The sequence below is a fragment of the Lepidochelys olivacea genome, assembly GCF_965140295.1.
Source record: "Lepidochelys olivacea isolate rLepOli2 genome assembly, chromosome: 5".
NCBI classification, from domain to species: domain Eukaryota; kingdom Metazoa; phylum Chordata; order Testudines; family Cheloniidae; genus Lepidochelys; species Lepidochelys olivacea.
This window is the reverse complement of record NC_140415.1, coordinates 41,390,395-41,406,441: the sequence shown is the minus strand read 5'-3', so window position 1 is coordinate 41,406,441 and position 16,047 is coordinate 41,390,395. Positions and strand designations below refer to the sequence as shown.

Sequence of the window (16,047 nt, the reverse complement as noted above, 5' to 3'; positions counted from 1 at the left end):
AAGTTACAATTCCTCCCCTGCTCCCCTCACTCTGGGATGGAAATAAGTTGCCTCACCCCTTTTCAAGGTGCAGCTTATATTCCCCCGTGGAGTCGATCATGAGGGCCTGGTTCCTCTTACTCCCTGCCCATCTGCAGCCCCTGCTGTTGCTCCTGCACCTTAAGACAATCCAAGCGGCTCAGAGATAAGCTGCTTACTCCCCCTGTAGCACCATGTTACAGGTCTAATATGATGGGGCACAATCTAACCCAGGATAAACACATTAACATTTTGCATTTTAAAGAAACATGTTTCACCACAACTTTATTAGATGTATAATATGGATTATTTACCTATGAAAATCCAGATAAATATAGTCTCATTCTAGGAGGTGGTTCTCAAACATTTCTATGGAGTGGACCCCATCCTGATAATGACACGCTCTTGTGGAAACCCTCCCTCCATTTGTGATTGTACAGATAATCTCCTCTATAACTAACAATCACACAGGTCACCTCTCTTATATCTCACAACCACTTTACTTTACCTTGTAAATTCTTGATGCGTTTCCACAGGAAAGCAATGCTAGGAAAATATTTAACATTCAGATTTCCATGACTTCTCTAGTCTCAATCCCTTCTTCACACACTGCTCCTCCTCTTCCATTGACTCAGTCACTGGCTTTCTTCTCTGGATTTCCTCTACCCTCTATTCTTTTGTCTCTCTCTCCTATCTCAAGGTCAGTTTCTCAAAACACAGACTACTCCTAACATATTTCATCTGCTCCAGCTCACTTCTCAGTGACTTTCTCTGAAAGGACCCACAATCATGCTGACGTCTTCCATTACAGAGTCATTCCCTTCTTCAGTTTTGCCATCTTCCTGATCGAACTACACTATTTCTCTACCCTCCTTTGCCTGTTGAAAGGCTGCAGAAGCCTATTCATTGAGGTCATGACTTCTTCTCCCTGAAGTGATCAGTCTTGGTCAGGGATGCTAGAACAATTTGTATAGTGGGGGTGCTAAGAGCCATTGAACCAAACTATAAACCCTGTATACGATGGAAGCCACTTCAATATAGGGGGTGCGACAGCACAGCACCCCGAGCACCGTTAGTTCCAGCACCTGTGGTCTTGGGGTTCTGGAACTTCAGTCTTCCCTTGGATGACTTGCTGACCCAAAAGGTGAAGCTTCTTGGCCTGATCCTTGATTCTTCTGGTTTGTGAGCTTTGTTCCCTCCATTTAGCAGTGCTGTCCTCTAAAGACTGTAGAGAAATGAGGTGCAAAGTCTACCTTGGAGGCATGTAACTTGGTCCAAACATGTTTGAATTAGGTTATCCTTACCCAATGTCAACCCAGAAAAGTCCTGCTTAAGCCAGTATCTTTAAAAATATTTGTCGTTTAAAATACCAGAGATTGTAAGTATGGGATCCCCCCAAAATATCAAAAATACAAAATGTAAGGCCACTTTTTGAATAAGCTGATAGGGTCTTGTCCGAGTGAAAACGTCTTGAGAGGACATATCACCAGTTTATGGAAAGTTTGACCAAAATGCTATAAATATAAATTGAAACGATTTGGCAACAGCCAGGCACTCAGCATTCCTTCATCAGCAAAATTAAAATTAAATTTGAACATTTTATGACCAGATGTCACCATTCTTCTTGCAAACAAGACAATGTAGTAATCTTTATATATTTAGGAGCAAGGCCATAAATCAAACAGCTCATCTTGCAAAACTCATTTTGATAGAAAAAAAATTTAAACCTTATCAAGACAGAACTCATTTAAAACAAATATTAAAATTTTAAAATGTCTATCACCATATACTCTATTTTCCTCTCACATTGTTGACAAAGCCTTAATCCCTATCCACCTGTAACCTGACTGTTACCTTTGACTCTCCCAACATTTGTTTTGCAAATCCAGATCATGTCCAATGTTGTCACTTTTTCCTCTAAACATATCTAAGATTCAGACTTTTCTCTCTATCCACACAGCTAAAACGCTAACCTAAATCCTCATTATGTCCTGACTTGACTTGTAGTCTTAGCATTTCTGGCTTCCATGAATGACATACATATTCCTGCTTACATACAATGACATACAATTCCTGAATTGTTAAATTCAGCTTCCTTGCTCATCATTGTAATCACGTCACCCCATTCTCCGAATGCCTCCACCAGTTTCTCCTTTCCTACTGCATCAAATTCAAGCTTTTTGTTCTCATTTTCTCCAATGTAGTTCTTCTCCAGTCAATTACAATTACTGTTAAAAATTCACACCTTATTTACAGTCTGAATTTGTCAAGTTTCATCTTTCAACCACGGGATCAGGTTATACCCTTCTCTGCTAGATCAAACAGCCCTTTATTAACTATTTCTTTCCCCATGTTAATATTTATAATCAAGTCACTCCTTAACCTTTTCTTTGTTAAACTGAATAGATTGAGCTCTTTGAAATTATCACCGTAATGTTTTCAAATCCTTTAATCATTCTCATGGCTCTTCTCTGAACCCTCTTCAATTTATCAACATCCGTCTTGAATTGTGGACACCAGAACTGGACCTAGTATTCCAATTGCAGTCGCACTAGTGCCAAATATAGAAGTAATATAATCTACCTACTCCTACTAGAGGTTCTTCTATTTATGCGCCCAACAACTGGATTAGCACTTTTGGCCACAGCATCGTGCTGGGAGCTCATGTTCAGCTGATTATTTTTCACAACTCCCAAATATTTTTTTGGAGTCACTGCTTCCCATCCTGTAAGTATAGGCCTACATTCTTTGTTTCTAAATGCGTACACTTAAAATGTATATTGTTTGCTTGCACCCAAGCAATCCAGATTACTCTGAATCAGTGACCTGTCCTCATCATTATTTACCACTGCCCCAATTTGTGTGTTATCTGCAGACTAATGACAATTTTCTGTTTTCTTCCCGGTCATTGATAAAAATGTTAAGTAGAATAGGGCTAAGAACTGATCCCCGTGGGACCCCACTGGAAACACATCCATGATTCCACAAATTCCACATCATTCCACAAATGATGATTCCACATTTAAAAATACATTGAGACCTATAAGTAGCCAGTTTTTAATCCATTTAAATGCACTATGTTCATTTTAGATCATTCTAGTTTAATCAAAATGTTGTCCAAAGTCTTAGAGAGGTCTAAGTATATTACATCAACACTACTTTCATCAACCAAACCTGTCATCTTCTCAAAGATCAAGTTAGTTTGACAGGACCTATTTTCTATAAATCCATGTTTATTTGCATTAATTATATTACCCTCTTAATTCTTTATTAATCGAGTCCTGTATTAGCTACTCCATTATCTTGGCAGGGATTGATGTCAGGCTGCCAGGGGGTCATCCCATTGAGCCTTTCTAAAAATTGACACATTAGCTTTTATGTTATGTCCCCTATACCTATGAAGTTGAAGGGTTCTGTACTTAAACTGAACTGGAGGTGTCTGCAATGCTCAGGAATGCGTGTTAAGCATTATACTATACTTATCTCCTGCACAGCTAAGATCCCTCTGGAACAGAGGTGGGGAAACTACCGCCCACCCTGTCCTGTCCTGGTGCGGCCCGGCTGCACCGCCTGCCCTGTCCTGTCCTGGTGCGGCCTGGCCGCACCGCCCGCCACTAGTGCTCCAGGCACAGCGGTAAGGAGGCACAGAGCAGGGTCGGTTGGCTAGAGGTCAGGGGAGTTCAGGGGGTGGTCAGGGACCGGGGGTGTGGTTGGATGGGGCAGGGGTCCTGGGGGGGCCACTCAGAAAGGGGGGGGGGGTCAGATAGGGGGCGGGGGCTGGGCCATGCCTGGCTGTTTGGAAAGGCACAGCCTCCCCTAACTGGCCCTCCATACAATTTCAGAAACCCGATGCGGCCCTCAGGTCAAAAAGTTGCCTGCCCCGCTCTAGAAGTATGTTATAATAAAGACGACTGGGTAATTTATAAGGGGTACTTATGATCCAGTTATGTTCTGTGACTGATAAGAGGTATTTGTTATTGCAAGTGTTTTCTGTACTGCATGAAATAATGATGTTTAACTCATTAGGAGCTACCTCTTGCCAACATTGTCAGTAACGACTGGATCGAATACCCATTTGGTTTATCAGTCAGGTAGACTGAGATACCATAAAATCAGACTTCAGTCCCCACTCCTGGGGTCATGTTGTAATTTTTGTTGCCAGAAGGGGGTTATGTTACAATGAAGTTTGCTTTAATTGAATATTAGAATACCAGTTAATATAGTATATAAGCAAATCTGGCTTTGATGAGTGTTTTATATAGTGTATGTTCAGTTGTCTTCTTGACTACATCTACATAGTCTCATTTAATTTAAGGGGCTTACATAAATATAAATGAATGCAGAAATTGACTTATGATGTCCAATGTATAAAAAAAAAGTCTATACAGGCATGTAGTTACTTCCACTTACCACAATTTAAAAAAAAAAAAAATCTGGTCCCTTCTTTAAATCTTTTTAAAAACTCTGGTTTTGCAGAGGCTCCTCAATTCCAGAAAGAGTTACTTTACAATTTCATCTTCAAAAATAAAGCAAAAATGAATGCTAGAATAGAATATAATCTTCTGGTTTAGCTCTTACATAACACAAAAGTGATCTTTCATCAAAAGATTTCTGATGAGTTTATTTTTTGGTAATTGTATACTTATAGTACAGGTTTTATGCACTCTTGTGAAATATTTCAGCACATTTTGAAGTCCCTCTTTTGTATGAGCAGTTAGCACATCTGCAAATACAAATGGGCATTTGCATAAGCAAACTGAATATCAGGGCATCTAATTACTGATTAACACATGCAAATGAGTTATACATTCAAAAGAATTATGTATAAAAGGGAGGCCCTCAAAAATGTCTCTAAGCTCTAACTTGGCTCCTACCAGTTAAAATTTATATCACACAGCATGACAAATTGGAAGATGAGTATAATAGCAAAATCAAAGCATCTGCCAAAATTGTGGCATATACTCATTGTTTCCCTTCCTGTTTTCTCCCAGGAGAATGAGCTCTCTAAACAAGACGGGTTAAGCAAATGCAAGCACGTTTGGTAGAGTGGACTTTGTATGAATAACTCCCTTTGCTTGAACCCTTCTTACTATTTCCATGACCCTATAGATTTTAATGTTCTATGTACTTAATATAACCTTCAAAAAGATTAGACTTAAATAAAATATGTTCTTTCATACAGATTGGGTGTTTTATTATGAAAATTTACACTCCATCTAGAACAATATATCATTTCTTGAACACTGAATGTTTTGAAAGACCAGACATCTGGGCACCCATACATACAATGCACTCCATTTAAAATATGGTTCATGCAGCAATTGGTTGCATTTGACAAAAAGGTTTCCAAAATAAAGAGTATAATAAATATTTTATCTGTTCTAAGAGAAACAATCACAGCGGAGATGTGCTATACTGATGCTTGGAAAAGAAAAGCTAGCAAGGAGTTCACTGGACTAGAAATAGAAGAGCTACAATACTGAGTATTTCTGTGTAAGGAAAATAGGAACCTGTGAACATGTTCTTCTTTGCTATTTAGATTCTAAAGACAACAATTTTACATTTTTCAGGACAATTCTCACAGCAATTATGATTTGTATGCTGCCTAAGGATCATTTTAGATCAGTGAATAAATTCACAAAATAAAAAACTGTTGGTCCAGACCTCAAGCCTATAATAATCCTGCACTTTATACAAAGTTTGGATCAGTTTAGATAAAATAAATCTTCCTACATAATCTAAAGTCTGTTCAGCTGTCAAAAGCCTCCTTCTGCTGATATCTAGCCAAATCCATTGTGGACTCACACACTCATCAGATCTGATATTCTCTGATGGGAGAATTATCTTTGAGGTTCATTTATTCTGACTTCCACACTGTTAAAGCTGAACATGTTATTTTGGGGTGCTGCTGTCCTGTGGGAAGCCTATCTTGCATTAAATTAGAAGACAACCACCAGCTCTACAGTAACTACTACAGCTGCTAGTATGTAATACCGTTGTTCTCTGTACACTTCCTCCATAGCCACAGAATGTGTTCTTATACTTACGCAATGCAGTAAAGTACCGTACTGTAAAAAGAAAGGCACCCTCACCTTCAAAGGTCTGGACATTCCAGTCCCTGCCTACATCACTGCTATTTTCTCATTACGTCCACCAGTACTACCAACCTCACCATGTCTTTTGTTTCCTTCTCTCTTCCTCTAATTTCACCTCCTGCCTGAAATCCTTATCCCAGAAACTCAGACTCTTCATTCAAATCCTTCCTTAAAATCCATTTCTTCCACAAAGCTGACAAACACAGACCTATTTCAGTATTACACTGTTACTGCCCCAATTAACAAAAAGATATAATCTAAGTAATCACCATTTTCCAGAGCTTATGGTACGCTTGTTTGATCATTGTCTTTTACAGCTTGATCTTGCAAACAGCAATTCTGATAGGTGCCAAGAGTGCCCAACTCCCTCTATGCTCAGCATCTTGCCCAGTATCTTAGGCATCTTAGACTGTAGTCCCCTAAGGGCAGTGACCTTGTCCTTATTTATTTATGTTCTGTCTGAGCTGAGCATGCAATTGGTACTTAATAAATGAGTGAAATAATAATTACCAACTATATGCCCATGTTTGTTCTTTACTGTGTTACAACAATAATACGATAAGCTCAGCATAAACATAATACAAAAATATAAATGGCTGAGAGAAAAAGGAAAGTCAGTCATGTGCTTGCTATTTCTTGGTTGCTGTCAAGAGCTTTTGCCCGTGAGCAATACCAAAGTCGTCCTGCCAAACCATTAAACTTCACAAGTCTGTGTGCACAATATCAATGCCCTGGAGCATTTCTTGTTGTTTTCAGTGTCAAAATGATGACCTTGGATGACCCAGTTTTATAAGTAGTAACCTAAAATGCACCTTATCCAGTCCTTTTCGCAGGTCAAATAAAGTCACCAAGAAAGTTAGAAATAGGTGACATTTTGGACATGTTTTTAGAATCAAAGAGCCTTGGTTTTAAAAACAGGAAAAATTATTGGAATATTGTTGGTAAGACAGTATTCTGGAGAAGTATTCTCACAACTAGAATATTCTGATCACCTGTGCATTATCACACCACCAGCTATAACAGCAAATATAGATGGAGCCCAAGGAAAGAAGAGACCTTGGACTGAAATAAAGGGATATACTGGGAAAGAGGGAGAATCAGACATTTTAATCCTCTAGTCTACACTAAATTTTTAGTTAACACACAATATTTTGGTGTTAAAATTAGTTACAAGAGGACTATTGTTTCCTGCATACAATAGAAACAGTATTGCAAAGTGAAAAAAACAACAAGGGCCATAAAGTAACGGTTAAACAATTCTTATTCATGTGCAGAAAACCAGCAGTATTGGGCCCTATTTAATAGATTTCTAAACTGGCCTTTTACCCTTTACAAGAGAGTGATTCTTTGGTTTGGAATAGAAAACTTTCACAAAGAAAAAAACAAATACCTCTCTGTTTACAAAAGATTTTCCAAAGTGTGTACAATTGTATATACAATTGCTGTAACTGCATGCACACTGGACGTTTAGATTTATAACTAAACATTTGCACATGAAAATTAAGACGCAACTGCACATGAACATGCTTGAAAACTAGGCTCTGCATGTCTGCACTGTTATACTGTAGAAACAGTAATGTTTTTTGCAATGATTTTCTTACCGTCACAAACTCTGAATGGTTTCCTGCAGCTGGGCAGGGGCCATTTTGCAGAACTTGATTTTTGAAAGCTCTCTTTTAATTTTAAATATTCTGTTGGGAAGAAAGATTTTGTGGAGTTGTTCAGTTCTGTAATTAATGGAAAAGAAGATATAATTATAAAATGAATACATTCAGAAAATGTATTTGGACAAATGCATCGTACAAAAAATAAAAATGCCTTATCTATTGTATAGCATATCTGTAATTACTACATGTCTTTAGATCTTTTCAAGTTATGAAGATCACAAGAGAATGAGATTTTGCAGATATAGAAAGCATAATTCTTAAATTTATTCTTCAACCTCCTTATCTCCAAGCTTCCTACTGACAAATGAAATTAAGACCAAGGAAAAATTCTTTGGAATTACAAATATTCCACTTTTAAAATTAAGCAGGAACACATATTAAAAATAGATGCACACAAGCTGTAAGTGACCACAGGCAGCGTCCACCACATACTTACTTGAACAATCCCTATTACAAAGTAGATCCAATATACAGACATACACCATTAGAGCCAATGTACAGCATGTACAATTAGGTAATCTTGGTAAACATCAAGAAAGTGCTTTTATATTTATTAAACAGAGTCTATACATCTGATTGTGATTCCATTACTCACGTTACATTCTGGTATTTCCTTTAAACGCAGTGAGACCATATCAGTTATCAAGACTAGTAGACAGGACTGGGGATTGAAAAATTGTCTAGAACATTTATTTACAGCAGGGGAGGGCAAACTTTTTGGCCCAAGGGCCACATCTGGGAATAGAATTGTATGGCAGGCCATGAATGCTCGCAAAATTGGGGTTCGGGTACAGTGGGGGGTGAGGGCTCCAGCTGGGGTGTAGGTTCTGGGGTGGGACTGGAGATGAGAAGTTTGGGGTGCAGGAGGGTGCTCCAGGCTGGGATCGAGGGTTTGGAGGGCAGGAAGGGGATCAGAGCTGGGGCAGGCTCAGGGGTGCAGGCTCCAGACGGTGCTTACCGCAAGTGGCTCCTGGAAGCAGTGGCATGTCCCTCCTCTGGCTCCTATGTGGAGGTGTGACCAGGAGGCTCTGCACAGTCACGTCCACAGGCATTGCCCCTGCAGTTCCCATTGGCTGCGGTTCCCAACCAATGGGAGCTGTAGGGGCGGCACTTGGGGCGTGGACACCATGCAGAACAGAGCCCCCTGGCTGCCCCTATCCATAGGAGCCAGAGGTGGGCCATGCTGCTGCTTCCAGGAGCTGCATGGAGCAGCCCCCGACCCTGCTCCCCGGCTGGAGCATGACAAGCCTCAGACCCCGCTCCCCAGCAGGAGCTCAAGGGCCGGATTAAAACGGCTGGCGGGCTGAATTCAGCCCACAGGCTGTAGTTTGCCCACCCCTGATTTACAGTCACCCATATTGTGGGTAACAGGAATTATTATTTAACCAATGCTGTTTGGAACCAAAGACATTTTCTTGGGGGATGGGATTAATAACCCTCTGGGATGAAGAGTTATTAATCCCAAGAAGCTATTACTTACTTTAATAAATTTGCGCCCAAAATATTTCTTTTGTCCTAAATCTTCTAAAGTGTTTTGAAAATAGGAACCCAGCCCAGCATGGGCAGGATCTTGCTGACCACATTAACCTGCCCATAGCAACTGGAAAAAGGCTAATGTAGTGCCCATCTTTAAAAAAGGGAAGAAGGAGGATCCGGGGAACTACACACCAGTCAGCCTCACCTCAGTCCCTGGAAAAATCATGGAGCAGCTCCTCAAGGAATCAATTTTGAAGTACTTAGAGGAGAGGAAAGTGATCAGGAACAGTCAGAATGGATTCACCAAGGGCAAGTCATGCCTGCCTAATCTAATTGCCTTCTATGACAAGATTACTGGCTCTGTGGATGAGGGGAAAGCAGTGGACATGTTGTTCCCTGCATGTTCTTTAGCAAAGCTTTTGACAGTCTCCCACAGTATTCTTGCCAACAAGTTAAAGTAGTATGGGCTGGACGAATGGACTATAAGGTGGATAGAAAGCTAGATAGATTGTTGGGCTCAACAGGTAGTGATTAACGGCTCCATGTCTAGTTGGCAGCCGGTATCAAGCGAGTGCCCCAAGGGTCAGTCCTATGGCTGGTTTTGTTCAATATCTTCATTAATGATCTGGACGACGGTGTGGACTGCACCCTCAGCAAGTTTGCAGATGACACTAAACTGGGAGGAGAGGTAGATACACTGGAGGGTAGGGATAGGATACAGAGGGACCTAGACACGTTCCCCTCTATTCGACATAGAGGAGGCCTCACCTGGAGTACTGTGTCCACTTTTGGGCCCCACACTACAAGAAGGACGTAGAAAAATTGGAGAGTGTCCAGCGGAGGGCAACAAAAATGATTAGGGGACTGGAACACATGACTTATGAGGAGAGGCTGAGGGAACTGGGATTGTTTAGTCTGCGGAAGAGAAGAACGAGGGGGGATTTGATAGCTGCTTTCAACTACCTGAAAGGGCGTTCCAAAGAGGATGGATCTAGACTGTTCTCAGTGATATCAAATGACGGAAAACGGAGTAATGGTTTAAGTTGCAGTGGGGGAGGTTTAGGTTGGATATTAGGAAAAACTTTCACTAGGAGGGTGGTGAAGCACTGGAATGGGTTACCTAGGGAGGTGGTGGAATCTCCTTCCTTAGAAGTTTTCAAGGTCAGGCTTGACAAAGCCCTGGCTGGGATGATTTAGTTGGGGATTGGTCCTGCTTTGAGCAGGGGGTTGGACTAGATGACCTCCTGAGGTCCCTTTCAACCCTGATATTCTATGATTCTAATACACCCAAAGAAACCAACAATGAGAAAAAAAATCTTTAAAATGTTTTCCCTAGCATAGCAAGGAACAGGATTGCAGATTCAAGAGACAGGTTTGCAGAATCAGTAGATAAGAGGAAAGGCTTTTAAAATCCAAACACTGGCTATCAGAACTATGGGACTCCTTTCCAGGGCCAAGTCAATGTGGCTCCCATTGACTACTAACAGTTGTGTCCACAATTTAAAATTGTGCCTTTAAAAGACAGAGGCCACATAAGGCTCAGATGAAAAATCAAGCCCCAGATGCACACAGAGTTATGTACCTGAGTCATTGGGCTCAGTTTATCACTTTAAAAACTGATATAGTTTTATGTACAGCCCTAGATGCCCTGTCAGTGATGGATGCTTTATGAACTTTTTAAAGGCCAAATCTTTTCCTCTGTACTGAAGCAGAGAAAGCCAAGCTTGGTGTAGGCAGGTTCCAAAAAGACTAGGGAGGAAGACTAGGGCTGCAGTAACCCTTGCTATTGGAGGTAAAGGTCAGCAGATTTGCATAATTAGAAGATCCACTGGCCTTGTTCCCAGTCATTCCCAAGCTTGCCCCTTGAAATTCTAGTGAGCAAGGATGCAGTGTCTCCTAGAGCTAATCTTCATGGCACCCAGAGAGTACCGAAATCCCCAAATCCTTTCACCATCCCTAGAAACTGCCACTAATGAGGAGGAAGGGACCAGATTTGACCCTAAATAAATTGACAATTTATAATATGAACAACTTGCGTACTTCTTCACTGGTGATTTTCAATGTATGCAAAAGCTTTACATACTAACTGAATACATTTTGATTAAAATACTATTGGGATCAAGAGGAAATAGCCTCAGATGAGATTCTACTGGACTCTAACTGGATCCACACAGTATGTTCTAGTTTCCTCCTACTAGACAATACATATTATACTCCTGGGGGAATTCTGCACCAAAAAAATAAATTCTGCGTTTTTTTGATGACAAAAAAAAAGTGATGTAATCCAGCTAGTTTAAATTATTTTGGTAATTTATTTAAACTACAATACAGTGGATGGAGAATGTGTGTGGGGAGCTTTGGGGGAAATCCCCAAACCCACTCCATCTAACAGTAATGTAGCTAGTATTGACCCTTTACTTCTAATTATTAGTCAACAAATATATGTAGCCATATGCTTAGTGTTACATCATAGGCAACTGAAGAGCAAGTGAGGGCTGGGGATTCAAACTCACAGTTTATAATGGCTGACCATCTCCAAAAAGGTCAGCAGCAAACAGTTCACGGAGCACGTTTTGATCGGAAATTTTTTCAGTCCAAAAGTTTAGACCAGCTCTAATCACTAAAGCACCATAAGCATTTATAAGGCCATACCTGTCCTTTACACCATTCTGGCAATGTAAAGGAGCCTTACAATTTTTATACCTGTTTTATGCTCCTGGGGGAATTCACTAAAAACAATTCACTAAGCAGGCAGGCTGCTACATTGTTCCCTCAGGCAGAGGACAGAGCCTGCCCCATGCCTACCTCTTGAAAAATACCCCAAAGCCCTGCTCTTCCATGCCGTGTGTGCGGCAATAGCGAGAGAGAGGGACAGTGTCTCTCACACACATGACTATCCAGGTCCCCACCCCCAACGCAGTGATTTACATCTCTACTGACTACTCTGGGTGCCCAAACTGACCTGTCTGCACTGCCAGGGAGTGGATGCATGATCACTCTTGCTGCTTCCCCATTAGAAGTCATTTTTCTGCAGGTAAGCAAAGAAATCTGCAGGGGCCATGAATTCTGCATATGCACAGTGATGCAGAATTCCCCCAGGAGTAACATTAGCCAAAACATTTCAACCTCATTGATCAAAATTAGGCATCTAAATCCATATTTAGGTATCTTTAAAAGTTGCCTGATTTTCAGAGGAGATTAGCTCAAACAACTCCCATTGGCTCCAGCTACAGGAGCACTGCACCTCTGAAAAAATCACTTATTTAGGTGCCTCGATATGGAACACTAAGTGATGCAGCAAGGTGGATTTGAACATTTACCTACACCTCTCTTGCCTTGTGACATGCAACTTTCAGTTATGGTTGTGGTTAGTATTCAAAACTGCACAGGAAAAAAAAAGGTGAAATTCTGAGCACCTCGCTAACTGTTTCTGAAGAGGGCTTTTTAAAACAAAAAGGAGATACTAAAAGACACTTGCAGAAAGTATTATTCAGCATACATAATACCCTAGTAGGGGAAATCAGGTTTCCAGTCCTTAGTATTAGTGTAAAATATATATATAAAAAAGGGCAAATTCTTCAGTAGCCTGCATAGATTTATAGCAATCACTTTTTAACATAGCTTTTAAAAGTCTTACGGAATTTCCCATGAGAAAGCCTATAAGTAACCTTCAGATTAGTACGGCACCACTCATTTCCCCATATGTATTGATTTATTAATTCCCCTACGAATATTGTATCAATATTTCTTTGTTGATTTAATGCTTGCTCAACATATAATGAACTGGCAACATTTTCCTTAGTACTTTTATACTAACAAGGCAAACTAGATTTTCTGTTTTCAAGTAAGCAGGTTAGTGATATTACACTGTAACAGTATATGAATTACACTGACTACAAAATTCCTCCATTAAAATTATTCATACTAATCACATCTCAAGCTTGCTGTGCCTTCCTATTCATGTGTGTGGCCACGCTGTAATACAACCTCAAGAGTCAGACTTTTATAAAGCCACATATTGGAATAATGACACAATTACAAAAATAAAATGCTGCATTTCACTTTTAAGGAATTACATACATACCGTACCTCAAAAACTTAACATTTTTGCAACTACATTTTAGCATTTACTCAGGTTTGCTCCATGAAACTTTATTATAGCATACTTTGGGGAAAAGCTTCTCCTCTTTACACAGGTAACTTCTTATGCCAACAGCACTTATGTACTGTGGATGAAATCCACTTCATCTTCATAAAGCCAAAGGATTATTAAGTTTTATACATGTTGAGTGTGGAGGGACTGCAGCCTTTATGTACCAGATGCACAGGGTGTTAGAGGCACTCATTCTGCGTAAGCATTGAATCTCTGTCCTGACACCGTTACACCCCTCCCTACCAGCTTATGTGGGGTTGGTGCGGAGACCTTTTCTGCATCATGCAAGGAATATACAGGCATGCCTGTATGATCTTTCTGGCCACACTGATCTGATCCTTGCCCCCATATCAAGTGAATTTTACCTAGTGTTTGAGTTTGCCTTTTAAAATATTTGAACTTACAATTTTGCCCCACCTTTTCCCCAAAGACCTCACTCGTTTCACATAGTACTACTCAGCCCTTGCTTTCCCCACATCCCTGTTCACCTTGAACACCAGCTACTATTCATCTTGTCTCCCTAGCTCTATAGGATCAGAAGAGCAGAGCTCAGGAGTCTGGGGGGCAGGCTAGTCAGTGTCTAAGGCTCAGATCCTCCAAGGTATTTATATGCAAAATGGGAGTTAGGCATCTAACTACCTTTGAGAATCTGGGTCTAAGAACAGAAGTAGATGGTGGACCTCGACAGTTGTCAGGTTTTATTTTAGTCTATGATGAAATTAGTTTAAGATGAATAGAGAAATAATTGTTGTGATTAAGTGTAAAATTTGGAAAGTAGCTTTTTAGGGACATATTCTGACAATGCGTGCAAGTATAAAGTTTGGAGTTTGTGGTTGTTAAGTTTCACTGAGCCAAAGAAACAAGAGACATCAAGGGTAAATTTCAAAAAGGAAACATTTTTAAAGTGTTTCCTCTGAAAAAGCTAATAAATATTTAAGAAGGAATGCACAGGAAGAGTTATTGCACCAAAACTGGAAATTAAATGCAACCACTAAAGTCTGAAATAGAGAGATTTTAGTCACACTTCAAATGCAAACAAATCTCAACACACTCTTAACTATGGAGTCATTAATGATGTGTCACTGGGCCAAATTCTGCTCTGAATATACTTATTCTGGATTTACCAAAACGTACATTATTTTTATACGAGACAACAGAATTTAGCTGACTGTATACTGTTAGCAGGGCTCTTGCTATATTTTTAGCTGCATATTTATTCAGACCAAAACCAGGAAAAGTTACAAGTGTTTTCTATATTTAAAAAAGAATCATTTGTATACCTGTTTGGAAAAAGACTCTGGCAATTATAGTACGGCACAGTGGACATGGAGTGTTGGTTGGGCTGTCTTTGGCAAGCATCCGCAAGCAAGGCTCACAAAAGATGTGGTGGCATGGATAGCACATATATGGATTGAAATAAACATCCAAGCACACTGCACAGAGGTAGCTTTCTTTATCTCCTCTTTGTTCATGCTCGTCATCTGTATTCAGGTCATCATTCAGAGTCTGCAAGGAAAAAGAAAAGAAAAATCTCTTCACAGCTCAGTTTAAAACTTTCAGATCAGTCAAGTAGGAGGGAAGGTGGTCTATTATATCTGAGAAATAAAGGTATGATTCCTAATGGTTAATACATAATTCTTTCAAAGAGTTGATGAAGCATCGTCAAGTGACAGAAATGCCTCTTACAACAAGCATATTGAGGGAAACAAGTACAGACATCAGACCGGGGAGCCTAAAAGTAAAGAGAAACATGGAACCAAAAAAACTGGATAAAAATATAGCAATTTACAGATTCCTGCCCTTCCTATAAATATTTTCAGTAATTTTATAACAAAGAGCTGCTAAGTTTAAACACAAATTTAGTAACCATAAAAAAAACAAACACTATATGCATTTCTTCTGCCTTTGAAAGAACATTATCCATTTGTGGAAGGCATGCTCCAGCGAGGAGGACAACTCAAATTTTGGCAAGTGCACTGCCAAAACCAGTTGCTATGCATTTTTGTAAGCTAATCTGCTTGTAGGACCACGAACCTGGTCCTTCTATATGGTCTGCAGATTGCATGAGCACTAAAGCCTTACACCTTATGCCAAGTACTAGCCTCAGACAACCTCTCATTCTTGCTCAGAAATGGGACCTGTACATTAGCCACCTGGTAATGTGGGCCTATCCATTAGGATTTCCCTTGTCTCTGAACTGCTGTGGAAATTTAACAATTAAGGAGCCCTTACGGTAGGGTTGACCCTTTATGAAGTCAGAAGACAAGTTAGAAAAGAGAAGCAATGAAGTAGCATTGGTGTTTAGCAGAAGACAGAAAAGGCTTCGCAGGAATTTAGCAGCACTGTGGCAGTGAGGAAAACCAGAAGTCAGCCATGTGACAACCCATGAAGAAAATCTACTATGAAGCCCAGAGAACTGGAAAAGAGTCAACCCTCTGCTGTCCCAGGAAGGGACATGAGTTTTGGGAGAAAAGGAGAGATACTGGGGGAGAAAGGTAGAGATCGTCTGACTACCTGCGAATTAGAAATGTTGTGTGGGTCAATTAAGCAGTTCAGTGAGCTGGAGGCAAAAGTGACTTGGAAGATCCCAAAATAATGGGAGGTTGACAGGAAGGTTTGGAATCTTTATAACATGTGC

The 16,047-nt window shown here is 40.2% G+C and overlaps 1 protein-coding gene across 3 annotated transcripts in view; it reads right to left on the bottom strand.

The window, feature by feature from the left end:
• RNF180 (ring finger protein 180) overlaps positions 1–16,047 on the bottom strand; it is a 140,012-nt gene that overhangs the window by 16,102 nt on the left and 107,863 nt on the right. For all 3 annotated transcript variants that reach the window (XM_084629662.1, XM_084629663.1, XM_084629664.1), the window contains 2 exons: positions 14,690–14,915; positions 7,715–7,840 (listed from right to left, as the gene is read on the bottom strand). In XM_084629662.1, coding sequence (XP_084485788.1) covers positions 7,715–7,840; positions 14,690–14,915 — 352 coding nt within the window. The remainder of the gene's footprint in view (positions 1–7,714; positions 7,841–14,689; positions 14,916–16,047) is intronic.